This window comes from Xenopus tropicalis, chromosome 5 (genome assembly GCF_000004195.4).
Source record: "Xenopus tropicalis strain Nigerian chromosome 5, UCB_Xtro_10.0, whole genome shotgun sequence".
In the NCBI taxonomy this organism is placed as follows: domain Eukaryota; kingdom Metazoa; phylum Chordata; class Amphibia; order Anura; family Pipidae; genus Xenopus; species Xenopus tropicalis.
The window spans coordinates 92,265,996-92,282,185 of NC_030681.2; the positions used below are offsets into that span (position 1 = coordinate 92,265,996).

The window sequence follows — 16,190 nt, forward strand, 5'->3', positions numbered from 1 at the left end:
CATGTTTTAAGCAGTCCAAATTTTCAGAACTAAACTTTCATCCAAATTGCCTGCAATTACTTGTGACCACACTTGTCAGGAAATAGCTATCTAAGAAAGCATATGTGTCATTACCCTTAGATGAAAAAAATGTATCTAGCAGGACAGATTGAATATTAACTGCAATATATCAAAAACTGAAAGGACAAAACATATTATTTTAGTTTTATATGGCATTATCTATCTTAGTCGTAAAATGTAAGTAAATCAGAATTAAACAAGTTTCATGGCCATATAAAGAAGACTGCTGTATGGGTGATTAAAGGCAGGGTACAAAATGGCAAGGTGACTTCTAAAATCCTCATATTATATATTGCTATTGCATATTATAAAGTAGGAATTACATTTTTTTCTTGTCTGAGCAGTCATGAGACAAAAGTGACATGGCAAGTAACCAGATATACTTGAGCATCACTGAGGATATACTGAACTTTTTTGCTGGCTATTATGTTTTATACTGCTATATGTGATACAATGCAAAAGGGAAAATTCAGTCAAATATATCACTGACCTACAAATAATGAAAGAATAACACACAGCAAGCAAAATCCACTTGTTCTGCATTGAGCTCCATTTCTCACCTATATAAGCAAAAGACGACAGTGAATGACATGAAAAGTAAATTTTATTAAACATGTTTACATAACATGAGTTGGAAGTTCATTTAAAAGCACAGGGGAGTGTTAAGACAAGTGGTCAAAATAGAAAGATACTACCCAATTATTATTTGTTTGTTTTGGCCACTAAGACAGTACATAATCTATTATTAGTGCACCAGTGCTTCAGTTCTTCCTGCTCAGCAGGTCAATCAGTAGTCTATCGCCGCCCTATGGAAATGCGGGCATAATAGTTTCAGACTGTTTATTAACAAGAAATAATTCACTTGGTGCAGGCAGTATGTCTATGATTCAAAACCTAGTGTGTACACCATTTCTACATGTGTTACAGCCCCACAGTAGGAATCTACACCAAAATATTTATTCGAAGGATTTGGTCCGTACTACGTTACGATTCCATAGGGTAAAAAATAAAGTCCATCTATAGACATTTAGCACCAGACTAAATCTGCCAGTCTGGCAAAAACCTGCAAAATGTCTATAAGAAAAATGGATGGCTTTGAGTTCTTGGTTATGTCATTAGAATTACGAGCAAACTGTACAAGTACATGCAACACACTAGCTGGCCTATGTGGAACTAACACACATTAGTTTATCTCTTTTTTTTGTTATTTGTTTGTTTGTTTCTTTTTACAAAACTTGCATGCAGCTCTGAATAGCTCCAAGTCATGCTGCTCTGGTTTTGGTGATCACAAAATCCAATGGCCCATAAAAGAAAGAAATAATGTCAATGCAGTCTGCAGTATCGTCTGACATGTACAGAAAGAAATCACAAGGTCTAGCAAGGCCAAGAATTAACACAAGGAAATCCTAATTAATATCTGAGGGTTGTGGGGTTTTTTCTCCAAAAAATAAAATACATTGCATTAAAAAACAGTCAAGCGTTGTGCTTGCATCAGTCTCAAACAAATGTAAACTAAAGTCTGATAAAAACATTAGTAAGTGCAGAATATCTCAGCTGGAATTTCCAGTGATTTTTTTTTTTTTTTAAATTCTAAAATAGCTCATACCATGCTCTATCCAGGGCAGATGACAGCGTCTAAAGCGACACATATCAAGGAAGCCTGGGTACAGCTCAAAGTGTCATATGCTCATCCCCACTATTGGTCAGTAATCCGGGATGGAAAATACACAAGTTTACACACATAAAAAAAAACAAGTAAAGCGATTGGCTGTAAAATGAAAACACTGTGGCGGGTACAGCATTTCTAATCGAAGGAATGGACTCTTGCATCAAATTCAGCATTAGTTACAGAGAGACGCCATTGGAACTCTCCCATGCAAAACATTATGAACAGAAGTATCATTTATACCGCAATCCGAAATTTACAAAAAAAAATCAAATGGAAGAGAGGAACAAAAATATTTTCTGTTTATTTTATCCTCCATTTTTTGTTGTTGTTGTGTATTTGTTTAACAAACATCCATAAATAGTCATGTATTCCACAATCCCCTGCATTGACACAAGCACTAACGCAAACAGCTTGGCAATTTTTCAAATGGTTCAGAATGTGGTAAAATGTTGGCAAAGAAACGCTCCAGGTCAGGTTGAATGACAGCATTCACGGCCGTGTTGCACTGCTTATTCACTTTGGGTGTAAGAAGAAAAAGTGCGAAAAAAAGGCTATGTTTTACTGCTTTGCAGCAACTGCCTTTATTCCTAGCCCTGGTGCCAGAGAATGGGGATGGGTTTTAGTGCAGAACAAACACTGTGCTCCAATGTTATTACAACATGCTTTATACTTCACAAAATACATCTGTGGTTTTCAAAATGCGTTAACACTACATGAAAAAAAAAGCCAGGTTATTCAACAGGACAGCACTACATAGCAGTGCTTTTCAAAGTCGCTGTATTTCAGGCAGCTGGGAATATTATACAGAACAATATCCATCATTAATTCTTTAATGCTCGCTTTTTTTTTTTTAATAAATCAATAAAAAAAGGGCAAAAGCAAGTTTCTGTGAGGAGTATCACAAATGCTTTTGTATGAAATTGGCGGATTAACACATCAATTAAAAAAAATGGAATCAACAAGTATAAAAATGTTGAAATACCAATATGATAACACTGCTCATGTTCTGTAAAAATGCATCGCAAACATTTTTGAACAGAGTGAAAGCTTCCAGTTTGTAATTTAATGTCACCTTAGCTATCCCCGGAGCGGGTGTGACTCTCATTAGGGCTCAACTGTATTTCAATTTACAGTACGAATATTCTTATTTCTACCAATAAATATGATTCTCTGTGTTTTTTTATTTTTATTATTTTTTTTTTTTTTTTTGGATAGCTATTCCAGGCAAAAAAATAAATGATTGTCTGTCTCCAGCAATGCATTTGATCATGTAAATATATTGTTCTGACTCTTTTATTGGGCATTAACATTGTGATTACATCAGGTAAACTGCTTTCGAGTTCATTACGATCGTATGGAAGGAGGACCTGTAGAACTTTCAAGAGATGATTGGGAAGCCCTGCGAGTAAGGGGTGTCAGCGTTGGATCCACCAACGATGATGGCGGAAACAATTTATACCATCCAATCACCACACTTGATAGATCGAGTTCTTCCAATAAAATCTGTGCAACACCCATGAAGCATTTGTGATCCATTCGACCATAATCTCCCCAGACAATTACCTATTAACGAAAATTTTTTACATATTTCGTTAAAAACATTTTCCTGTGTTTTAAAGACAAATACAGTTATGGGATCTGTTATCTGGAAATCCAGAAAGATCCAGATTTTTTAACATTATTACCTTTTTCTCTGTAATAATAAAACAGTACCTTGTACTTGATCCCAACTAAGATATAATTAATCCTTATTTAAGGCAAAACAATCCTTTTGGATTTATTTCATGTTCATGTTTAAATGATTGTTTATCTAAATTATGGAAAAACCCCAGCATTCTGGATAACAGGTCCCATACCAGTGCTACAATTCACATGCACAGCACATTACATATACTAGAAGTCATTAATAGACCTGTCATTAATAGAGGGACAATGACAGAAACTTTCTTGGTCAACTACTACAACATTGTTGAAATGGTACATGTAGTCAGGACCAAGAATGTACAGACTAGAAATGATAAACGGATACTGTTTTCGGTATCATTTCTTTTATAATGTTTTTGAATTATTTGACTTCTTTTTCTGCCTCTTTCCAAATTACTTATTAAAAAATTATTTCTCTGTGGCTACAATGTTATTGTTACTATTAGTTTTTATTACTTAACTTTGTATTCAGGCCCTCTTGTATTCATATACAGTCTATTATTGAAATCAATGCCTGGTTGCTAGGGTAATCTGAACCCTAGCAACCAGATAGCTGTTGAAATTCCAAACTGGGGAACTGCTACATTTAAAGCTAAATATTTTAAAAACTACTGTTACAAATTAAGACCAACTGCAAATTGTCTTAGATCTCACTGTCTTAGATATCTACATTATACTAAAAATTAAATTAAAATTTAACCGTGAACCACCCCTTTAAAGGGGTTATTCACCTTTAAATGAACTTTAAGGATGGTGCAGAGATCGATATTTTGAGAAAATTTGAAATTGGGCTTCATTTTCTATTATTTGCAACTATGCAGTGGTTTGAAACAGGACACGAAGTAACAATACCCCATTTAAAAGCTGGAGAGAGTCAGAAGAGGAAGGCAAATAATTTTAAAAAAATGGTGAGGCCACAAAGGCCCAGGCCTAGGGAGGCACAAATTTAGGGACAGCATGCCGTCCAAGCCACACTTAAAGTTTGCTCACATAAGGAACAATGGGGACCCAACGTGCAGAAAACGTCAGCGCATCCTCTCCCCACTGCTCTGTATGAGAGATGAGAGGGACGCGCATGCGCATGTGTATGCAGGGGGGTGGGGAAGGGGGGTGGCCTTGTCGCCGAATTAACAAATCCAGCCCCGAATAGAACATTCTATGCCATACTAAAAGTTAACCTGAAAGTGAACCACCCCTTCAGGTCTCACTGCTGACATGGACCCTGCATACTCAGTTTAAGCAAATTCCCTGCTACCTTCAACTACACATGTGCAAGCAGGATCCTTGTTGGCGGAGAGACCTGAAATGTCTTCAGTTGCGGGGAAGATGTAAGGCAGGTACGCAGCTGCGCTACTCTGCTGTTTTAGCTTGGAGTTAGCCATAGGGACAGTTGTTAAGCTTAGAAACAATGCATTAAGGGAGAGGTGAGGGGAGTCAAGGCAGTGATAGTTAAGGGGGCTTTTATAGACCGGAGTATAGTTCTCCTTTAAACATATTTTTTACCTGAAGGACCTTTCCATTCGGACTTTCTTCAAAAACCAAAGTCTGTTGATAAAGAGGATCAAGGGTTTTCCGTGCAATTCTTGTCTTTTTCTTGGCGACACACGCTCCATTTTCTAAAAGATATACCTTTACATACGGAGCTGAAATAAAAGGTAAAAATAAGATTTGTTTTAATGGATTTGCTTCAGTTATTACTATACTGCATGTTGCACTTTTCACTGCATCTAAAGTAATGGCAGTGCCACTGCTACATGGTCGCTGTAGCTCTAGTAAAGGATCATCAGGGTCGCCTTACGTGATCTACAGGAGGCTGTATAAGCTGCAACGGTAACACTGTATGATGGGAGATACAAGCAATAATAAAAGGAGCTCTAATAAAATCAGTATTTTGGCCACTTCAAATCTTGGTATCTGAGTGCATTTTAGAAGGTGTATACATTTAAAATTGCATTTTATGGTGTTTTGTGTGTACACTATTTGAAAGGTGTGCAATAAATATTATGCTTAGGTTGTACTTACATCATTGGGTTGTCATTGTGTTGTCTATGACTGACTGAATGGTTGTCAGTTAAAAAATAAGTTAAAAAGAGGTGCACAAGGGGTGGTACAATGATATATGGAAAATGCATTCAGTACATTCCAAGGCAGTAGTTCCATTTTAACTCTAAGGCCATTCTCAAGACTTTTGCATTTTTATCCACCCCATAAATATTCTTGTTGAAATATGGGCTGTATACTTTGCATATGTCACAAACAATGTAAAACATTATAAAATGGGACAATAGTTTATATACATCTCAGTTAAAATACTACTACACTTACCCTCAACTCCCACCATCCCTCCAATGTTTAATGTTTGAATTGTAAATATTTTCTTTGTTTTATTCCGATTTGTTGTTTTTTGACATTTTGATTATTTCAAATAAAATTCCCTCCAATGTTAAATTGCTGGATAATATTTTGTGGTTAGTTCTGGTTTGTTAAGCCATTGGTGTCCATAAGACAGTCTGGTTAGTATTAGTTAATTTTGTAACTAACTGCAATCAGTTAAAGGGATGTGGCTTAAACTAGACTGTGTACTTATTTCCACTATGTCAGAAGAAACACTTCCTTTCATGCCTCACCTTATGGGAGGTTAAAAAGGAAATATAATGAATAGTGTTAAACTATGATTGCAGCAAGGTTTTACAAAGGTAAAATGCAAGGTAAAATACATTTAAAACAAAGGCAAACACATTTGGGAACTTCTGCTTCATTTTTGATCACGTTGTTCCATATTTTTACATTAAAGTTGTTTTTTTTTACATTCCCACCCTAATGGTTATGTAACAAATACCGAGTACTGTTCCAATGGATACTTGTTTATGATGTGGGGCATTGACTTCCAGGACACAGGACACAAGTCCATATACTCGACTGGGCAAGGAATAGGTCTACTTTGTCATGATCATACTTAAAGTTGTCCAGTATCCCACATTCAGACAAAGCATGGCTGCAGTTATGAAGGACTGCAATGTATCTACATATATTCTATATGTGCCTGTGTACTTTAATATTAAGTTTTCCAAAGGCAACTGTAGTATTAATTAAGCTAACAATATACATTAAACTATAAAATCTAATGGTGTTAAGATATCCAGTACATTAGTTTATCTTTGACAGATATCTTAGTTTGAAATTTCATCAGCTATCTGTTTGCTAGGGCCTTGTTTACGTTAGCAATTAGACAGAGGTTTCAATTAGAGACTGGAATAGGGGATGGGATGAATAAAAAGATAAGGAATAAAAAGATAGAGAGCAGCTGTGCTCTGCACCTTGCTCAGGTTGCATCTTTATTGAGTTCCCCCTGTACTTACAGAACCACTTTGCACATCCTTGAACTTCTTTCTTTTTACAATACATATAAAGTGCAAGGGGCATGTGAGTGGAAACCCTCCCATTATTTATTCTGTGCTGGCAGAACAAGCAATGTGGTATAAGCAACTCTTTGCACTCCCTTGGAACCCAAAAGCTTCTGTGTATCAGGGATATGTGAAGTGTGGCCAAAACCACAGAGCTTGCATCTGTTTGCATCTTGCATCCTTGTGGCAACTGAGCCCTTGGTCTAAGCATTATTAAAAATGCGTACCTAAAATATAATATTTATATTAGTTATTAAACAAGAATGTAATGAAAAAGAAGAGGGTGCCTAAAATAATATCAGCATTCGTAAATTTGACATGTGAGAGAGAAAGATTATTTTTAGTAGCTTGGCCATACTAAATGATTTATGTTGCAGAGTTTTAAATCGAGAGATTAGCTTAAAAATACCCTGGAGTCCCAACCAGAAAATATTTTAGCTAAGATCTGGCAAATCTTTGATTGCTTTAAAAAGTACAAACAGTGCAGTGGGAATAGAAAGGGATTTTTAGAGCCACTGTAATTTAAAGGAACAATAGAGTTATGTGTGTGTATAACGGTGAAGACACACAGAGCTACTAGTAGCAGCTACTTGTTGTGGCTACTAAAATAGATATTGCTGATCATTTAGTGATAATTGTCTCTATGTGTGTTCTAGCAGAGGCAACTCCCAGTGTTGTCTATGGCGTTTAGTAGCTTTGACAAGTAGCTGCTTCTAGTAGCTCCATGTGTCTTGACCCTAAAGGGGTGTGAAGCCATGGCTCAGATTAATGCCAAAACCTTCTTCAGTAGCTGATAACCTTTCTACTGAAAGCTTAGAGGACAGATGGATAAACATAACAGTATGAGCAATCACATGTGTCTGCTGGATTGGTTGTAATGGTCACAGCTATGGGACGCTGAAGCAAAGAAAATGCAATGGCATTTCAGCATCTGCCAGTCTGATGGGAAAGTGTCAGTTTGTAAATTGTGTAGAAACGCTATATTTCTGGCTTGCCTAGAGAAAGATTTACTGAGATACACTTACTACATACTACAGACTCTTTTCAGTGAACAGCGCCGCCATCTTTAATAGGGATGCCCACTTCCTTTACCTCACTACTCTTTACTGCACATGCGTCCCCAGCCAGGCTTTGTCTGTCAGCAACCCCCCCCCCCCTCCTGAAGCACTTGCAGGCTGTGTCTTTGTGAGCCCACGCCGCCCCCCCGGCCCCCGCTCTTGCTTGCTGCGTCCCCGCTACTGCACAGACTGAAGAAACTGTCTCCCCGCGCGCGCTCCCCTTCACAAGCAGGCAGCACGTCGTCATGCGACTGCTTGTGCTGAAGGGGAGCGCGCGCGGGAAGACAGTTTCTTCAGTCTGTGCAGTAGCGGGGACGCAGCAAGCAGGTGCGGGGACGGGAGTGGAGCGGGGGGGGGTTGGTGTGACTGTGCCGGTTGGTGTCTGTGCAGAAGCGGGGAGCGGGGGCTGAAGGGGGCGTCTGCTTGTGCTGCATAGGGTCGTTTGCGCATGCGCCGCCTACAGTCCTGGTCAACAAGTCCATGCAGGAGCGATGCATTATGGGAATCCTCTTTACCCAGCTCAGCGGTTTTTTTTCCTGTTTGGCTTCTGATCAGCTGAACGATTGCAATTTTTTGGAGACTTAAGGGCACTATTGAGACAACTGAAGGTATGCCTGCAGCTTGAAATTAACTCTTTACTAGCCTTTCCTTCTCCTTTAATAGTGCAATCAAATTTATTGCAGTGCTATATGGTACACCTGTGGCTTATAAACAATAGGAGTAGAAGATATAGAAATATGTGTCTGATATAACAATAATAGTAGTCTGTTTGTATTCTGCAGTTAAAGGAGAAAGAAAGGTAAATGTAAATACAGCCATAAGCACTCACAGAAACAATTCTCTGAAAAAAGATTTGTTGTGTCTGTTTTCCTCTGCCAGAGACACGCAACTTTCAGCTCTCTCCCCTCTCCTGTTCCCCCCTCCCTCAAGAATGCTAAGAACTCACCCCCCCCTTAGGAATGTGGATCTGAGCCAATCAGCAGGAGACTGACTCATAAGGGCAGATTTATCAAAACACAAGTTCGAATCCCGAAAGGGAAAAATTTGGATTGGAAACGAAAATTTCTGAAGATTGCAAATATCACAAAAAAGCTTATGAAAAAATCGTATTAGTCATGATTATATCATATTGGTGATCTGAAAGTCAAGAAATTTTTGTTACGGAACGATTGTAAACAGCGGCAAAACCGACCCGATTTTTTCACGCTAAAAATACGAAAAGTCTCGGTTTCGGGAAAATACGATTGGTCCGATCGAACGAACGCTCGGAGCGTTCCTGGATAGGTAAATGTGCCCCCTAGTCTAACTAACTGAGCATGTTCAAGTGGTCTGGGTCTCGGTGCAGGAGTGAGGCATTATGGGAACTTTCTTTACTCAACTCAGCGTTTTTTCTTTGGCTTCTGATCTTCTGAACGAGAGAAATATGGGGAGACTTAAGGGCCCTATTGAGTCAACTCAAGGTATGTCTGCAGCTTAAAATTATCTCTTTATCAGCCTTTCCTTCTCCTTTAAAGGGGTGCTTCACCTTTACATCAACTTTTAGTGTGTTATAGAATATCCAATTCTTAGCAACTTTGCAATTGGTTTTCTATTTTTATATTTTATAGTTTTTGAATTATTTGCCTTAATCTTCTGTTTCTCTCCTATTTTCAAATGGGGAATTATGCCTTAATCATATTGCAGCCTCTCATTGAATCCACTGCCTGGTAGTTAGGGTACATAAGAACCTAGATAGACCAGAAAACTGCTAACTGGAGATCTGCTAAACAAAAAGCTAAATTAGTAAAAACCACAAATTATTAGAAAGAAATTGGACCAACTGCATCTTGCATCAGAATTAATGTTGGCATCATCCTAAAAGTTATTTCAAAGGTGAACTACCCCTTTAAGATAATGACAATGCTGTTCTTTCCCTTACCTGGAGTTGATTTTGATCCTGGCTTTTGTATTAGACCTCTTGCTCGTATAACTTCCACTTCTAATTGCCCCTTTTTATCTACCATTCCAATCTGAATATCACCTGAAAATAGAAGTAACAACAGTAAAAGTACAGACAAAAAGCAGTTTATTTTGAAGACTGTGGCACATTGTTAAATGGCTGCCAAACAATATATGCATAGAGAGCAAGTATGAAATTAGCTAGTGAGATCCAAATATTCTCACACTGTCAATAAGGAAAAACTATACACAGTGGGGATTACCGAATCCAGAATTCAGTTCAGGATTTGGGTGAATCTGACCCTTTTTCAGCAAGATACAGCCAAATCCAAGTACAGAAACCCATTATCCAAAAAGTTCTGAATTACGGTCCATCTCCCATAGACTCCATTTTAATTTAAATAATGACATTTTTTCAAATTGATTTCCTTTTTCTCTGTAATAATAAAACAGTACCTTGTACTTGATTCCAACTAAGATATAATTAATCCTTATTGGGGGCAAAACAAGCCTATTGGGTTTAATTACTGTTTAAATAATGTTTTTAGTAGGCTTTAGGTAGAAGATCCAAATTATGCAAAGACCCCTTATCCGTAAAACCCCAGGTCACGAGAATTCTGGATAATGGGACAGATACCTTTACATTGCTGAACTGAATACAAACTCAAGAGGGCCATTGTTTTCTTCCAATTTGGATTTTTAGGGATTCTTTGCATCAACAGAAAATAGTCAGTTTTCGATGGAGGCTTTACTCCAGTAACCACTGCTGTGAATATGTAATTTTTAAATATATTATAAAGGTATCAGACCCCTTTTCCGGGAAACCCATTATCAAGAAAGTTCCAAATTACGGAAAGGCCATCTCCCATAGACTCCATTGTAATCAAATAATTCACATTTTTAAAAATGGTTTCCTTTTTCTTTGTAATAATAAAACTGTACCCTGTACTTGATCCCAACTAAGATATAATTAATTCTAATTGCAGCCAAACAATCCTATTGGGTTTAATTACTGTTTAAATAATTTTGTAGTAGACTTAAGGTATGAGACCCCTTATCTGGAAAACCCCAGGTCCCAAGCATTCTGGATAACAGGTCCCATACCTGTATATATAAGTTTAACTGAGGATTATCATATTCTTTAAAAGTCAAAATTCATAAAGTACTCCTGGAGGCATTTGTCGCTAAGAAATGATGGCAGTAGTGCTTCAGGATGGCATTTTCAGGCAATTTTGCACCTGTGCTGCTAATAAGCTCAAAGCCAAAGCCCATGAAATGTTATGGTATGTTATTAACCTATAACTCTTCTGATTATGGGAAGGAAGGAAAAAACAATGATCCATTAATGCTTAGTTATAAAAAAAAATATAAAATCTAAACAATATATTTTTGTATTTAAGACTACTGGTATGGGATCCATTATGCAGAAACCCATTATGCAGAAAGTTCTGAATTATGAAAAGGCCATCTCCCACAGACTCCATTTAAATCAGATAAATCCATTTTTTTAAAAAATGATTTCATTTTTATCTGTGATAATAAAACAGTACCCTGTCCTTGATCCCAAGATTAATACTTAATCCCAACTGCAGGCAAAACAATCCTATTGGGTTTATATTTAAATGATTACAGCAGATTTAATATATGGTTATTGAAACTATGGAAAGATCATTTATCTGGAAAACCCCAGGTCCTGAGCATTCTGGATAACAAGTTCTATACCTCTACTTGTATATTATAATAAAAATGTTTTGGTTGTCCTACTGTTTTAAAAGATAAAAATGTCAGATAACAGTTTCTCCTTACCCATTGCTGGAGTTGCTAATGTCTGTCTGCCTACAAGTTGTGCTGGTCCTAGTCCATCAAGAAAGTCGCTGAATTGGCTATCAACCCCCAGTCTCACCCCTGGAAAAATTAAACTGCCAAGGAAAAACAAATACATTCATATTTTGAGTTATTTTTTACAAAAAATCATTATGTAAGACTTTTTGAAATATCCAGATACAACATGTAATGTAATATTGTCACCTTTGTACTAAACAATATATAAGCTCCTGTTTGTTAGTGCTTGCTGCAAATGTTTCTGTGAACATTGCCCTTATAACTGCACCCAAAAATCCTATAAATAAATATTTGCAAAATACTTCAATCATAAATAAAAGCAGCAAGAAAGGAGCATTGGGTGTGATATTGGTTAATAAACAGAAAGTTCATAGAGGGCCAATTTCAGGGGCATAACTACAGAAGAAGATCCTGCCCAGGAGTGTAGAAAGCTCAGTGACAACCTAATTAATGAGCAATATTAGTATATCTTGGTAGAATAGGTGAATGTATCAATATGTCTGGCCCTAAATTCAATTTGCTATGGGGCCCAGTAACATCTACTTACACCACTGGCCCATTTACCTTTAGACTTTGTAATTGATCTTCATTATTTATTTTATATCATTTTAGAATTATTTGACAATCTCTTTTACATCTGTCCAGCTTTCAAATGGGGGTCACTTACCCCAGCAGCCAAAAAACATTTTATGCCATATCTTTCTATTCAGTCCCACCCCTATTTAAATTCCAGTCTCTAACAGAAACTAGTGCCTGTTTGCTAAGATAAACAAGGCCATAGCAACCAGATCGCTGATGAAATTCCAAACTAAAGAGCTGTGGAAAAAAAATCTAAATAACCAAAAAAAAACCACAAAAAATAAAAACCAACTGCAAATTGTCTCAGAATATCACTTTTAAGGGATTGGAGTATCTTAATTGTAAAGTATTTCTGTTCTAATTAACCCTAGTATTATATCACTGGCAAAGTTTACTATATTAATAACTATACCTCTAGCATTCTACCTTTTTTATATTTTAGAAAGATTTATAGCAACCATTAAAGTGAGAATGAACTAAATTGTAATGAGTTAATTAATTACAGATGCATGAATTCATAACCTGGCCAGATAAATGCCAATTAATCACACTGATTCATAGTAACTTAGTCTGCTGGCATTTTAAATTATACATTTTCTCTCAAAATGAATTGTTCCTCCATCTGTTAAGATAAGCATTAACAATACAAACTGTGGAATTATTTTTGATGGAATTGACATTTTGGTGCAGCGCTACAAAAGTAGAGCTTTATGATGATTTGTGGGACACTCCCTTAAGCTTTGAATGATTTTTATGTTTATAATGTTTATAAAGTTATTTTCCTCCCTGAGGCAAATTGGGGGTTTTCACATTCTTCTGGATCAACTAGCAGTTAGGCTGGATTTATTTATACATGAAAGATTGAACTTGGTGGACATGTGACTTTTTTTCAACCCAAGTTACTATGTAGTTTTTTTTTGGCTGCAAGGTCAGTGACTCCCATTCAAAAACTAGAAAAAATAATATATAAACTATAAAAAATTAAAACCAATTAAAAAGTTGCTAGGAATAGGACATTCTATAACATAGTGCAGTTAAATTAAATGTGAAATACCCCTTTAACCTTTAGTATGATGTAGAGATTCTGAGACAATTCACAACTGGGCTTAATTTTTTTTATTTGTAGTACTTTAGCTATTTCATTTTCAGTTCAGGAGCTCTCCAGTCTGGAGTTTCAGCAGTTATTTGTTTGCTAGGGTCCAAGTTACCTTAGCAACCAGGGAGTGGTTTGGATGAGAGACTGTTTATATGAATATGAGAGGGAGAGGGTTTAAATAGAAAAGAAAGTTACACAAATTAACAATAACAGTAAATTTGTAAGCTCATGGAGCAATAGCTTTTTGGCTGCTGGGGTCACTGTCCCCCATTTGACAACTCCAAAGAGTTAGAAGAAGTAGGCATATCATTCAAAAAATATAACAATTAAATAATGAAGACCTATTAAAAAGTTGCTTAGAATGTAAAATCCTGTTTATTAAACTATTTGCAAGTTAAAAGAAACCTAAAGGCTCATTCACTACCACAAGTGCAGTGTGCAAAGCGCAATTTTGCATGCAAGTCATCAAGTTTTTAACTCACAAAGAGCGTGGCCACTCTTGCACTTGTTTTATCAAATGAGTGCTGTGGAGCACCTTTACAGGGTGTGCAGAATCAGAGTGTTTAGAGCTTAATACATAAAGACTCCACATAAAAACCCACATTCTATTCATTAATAGGGGATTTTCAGAAGCGTATTTATCAAATCGTGAGTTCTAACTTTTACCTATTGATACATACAATTCTAAAATTCCCATGAATAGAATGTGGGTGAGATTTATGTATTAAACTCTAAACTCACATTTTGATTAATCTGCCCCTAAGTGTTTGATCCTTTACTTAGTGCAGACGATACACTTATACAAACTTGCCCAAAAGTGTGAGGGCTTAAGGGTTGCATAAAAAAAGAAGTCTAAAAGCCTAAAGGGGTTATGTAATAAAAGTTTGCACAAGAGCAGAAACCCATAGCAACCAATCAGCAGGTAGCATTTACTGGTCACCTGTTTAAAAGCATACCTCTTATTGGCTGCTATGTGTCTTTGCTCCTGGGCAAACTCAATGCCTTGTATTACATATGGGGGTTTAAGTCACTGGGCCCCTTAGCAGTCCTGATTTTACTTCCTCCTCTCCTTTGCATTGGAGTTATATATATGAGTTGTATGCTAACACAAGTCAGTGGGGGTATTTATAAAATTTGTGCAGAATTATCCACACTGTACACATATTTGCCCTACACTTGTTTACATTTATAAAGCTGGACAAGACTGGTGCAAACATAACTGTGCATTGCAAATGTCCTTAAAAGCTTTTAAAATATGGAAATATTTATGCGCATGCTCTGCATCCAAGTTACACAACAACTTTGGTGGCGGAAAAAATATTTGCTAAACTGATTTCTCAAATTGTGAATTCATATTGATAGTCGGCGCTATATTCGTGCACAATAAACAGGCACATAGGGCATGCTAACGCAAATTTCATTTGTGAATTCCTGTGCGCAATTTGCATTTCACCGCGATTTGAAAAAAAAGGAAAGACAGACACAGCACTGAAAACTGTAAACGTTTAGGGGGAAACATGCACAAAACAAACATTTGTGAAAAAAACATGCGCTGCACAAAATTTATAAATGACTCCCAATGTGTTGAACACACATCCATATAACATGAGTTTACAATGTCTGACTTATCTTCATATAAAAGAATCCCGTGACAGAAATATAGAACAGATAACAGTATCATTACTTACTTGCCCTCTGAGCTGTAACTGTTAATACTTCCATCTGTGGACTCCCGGCTCGGTTGCCGAACCATCCGACTTCTCATTTCTGCTGCCATGCCTGTTTCTGTGCTTCTCTGAATAGTACTTTTTAATTTCTTGTTGCCAGAATCTATAAAGATAAATTGCATTGTACTGAGATTAATACCCATGCCCCCTCCTCTTGCCTGACACTGTAAAACATTTCTGCTGAATTAATACAGAAGCAAATGGTAAATGTGTTATTTTTTCATCTCTAATAGTTTGTCGCAGAGTAAACAAAAGCACAATGGCACATTATGAATTAACTCATTTTAAGTTAAGTAATATCTCTTTTCATGAATAATTTACCAGGTTTATATTAATCCTTTAGCGGCCACAATGGGAAGCAGCCTGTGAGCAGGGCTAGGATCAGTGGAATCTGAAGCATGTATCTGGATCAGAAAGATTTCCTGTCCAAATGTAAAATCCTGTTTATTAAACTATTTGCAAGTTAAAAGAAACCTAAAGGCTCATTCACTACAAGTGCAGTGTGCAAAGTGCAATTTTGCATGCAAGTCATCAAGTTTTTAACTCACAAAGAGCTTGGCCACTCTTGCACTTGTGTTATCAAATGAGTGCTGTGGAGCACCTTTACAGGGTGTGCAGAATCACTCACACTAATGACAATATATTTATTAATACCTAGTCCTTTAATGTGACTTTAACAAGTCTAAATGGGTGAGCATATTTTGAAAGAGATAGTATATCAAGCATAATATAGTGTTTTCTATAAACAAAATCTAATTTTACTCACTCCAGTGTGCAGAACTTATCCAGAGCTAAAACAAAGCAAATACTGCAGTTTCAGTTACAGAAACACAACACTAACAGATTATATAATGCCAGACACAATAGATACAATAAATATGTTTTTAAATAATTAGATTTACTATAAACAGTGAACCATGTTGCAAAATGCAAGGGCCCCCTTAATTCTGCAGAATTAAAAACAAATGTAGGCCTGTGTCCCTATATATTATTATTATTAAAGGAATAGCTCCTCGCTGCTTCATGTGGTGACATGCAGGAGAACAGCAACTGCATGTCTTTACGACAAAGATTTACCTGTGGAATCTTTAGGAAGCAAAGAGTGGCCACATG

General features: G+C 36.7%; 1 protein-coding gene across 19 annotated transcripts in view; it reads right to left on the reverse strand.

The window, feature by feature from the left end:
* Nucleotides 1–646: 646 nt before the first annotated feature.
* rims1 (regulating synaptic membrane exocytosis 1) overlaps nucleotides 647–16,190 on the reverse strand; it is a 198,829-nt gene continuing 183,285 nt past the window's right edge. For 18 of the 19 annotated variants that reach the window (XM_031901441.1, XM_031901440.1, XM_031901439.1 and 15 more), the window contains 5 exons: nucleotides 15,039–15,180; nucleotides 11,640–11,752; nucleotides 9,814–9,915; nucleotides 4,937–5,076; nucleotides 647–3,292 (listed from right to left, as the gene is read on the reverse strand). In XM_031901441.1, coding sequence (XP_031757301.1) covers nucleotides 3,074–3,292; nucleotides 4,937–5,076; nucleotides 9,814–9,915; nucleotides 11,640–11,752; nucleotides 15,039–15,180 — 716 coding nt within the window. In that variant the 3' untranslated portion in view covers nucleotides 647–3,073. 19 annotated transcript variants of the gene reach the window in all.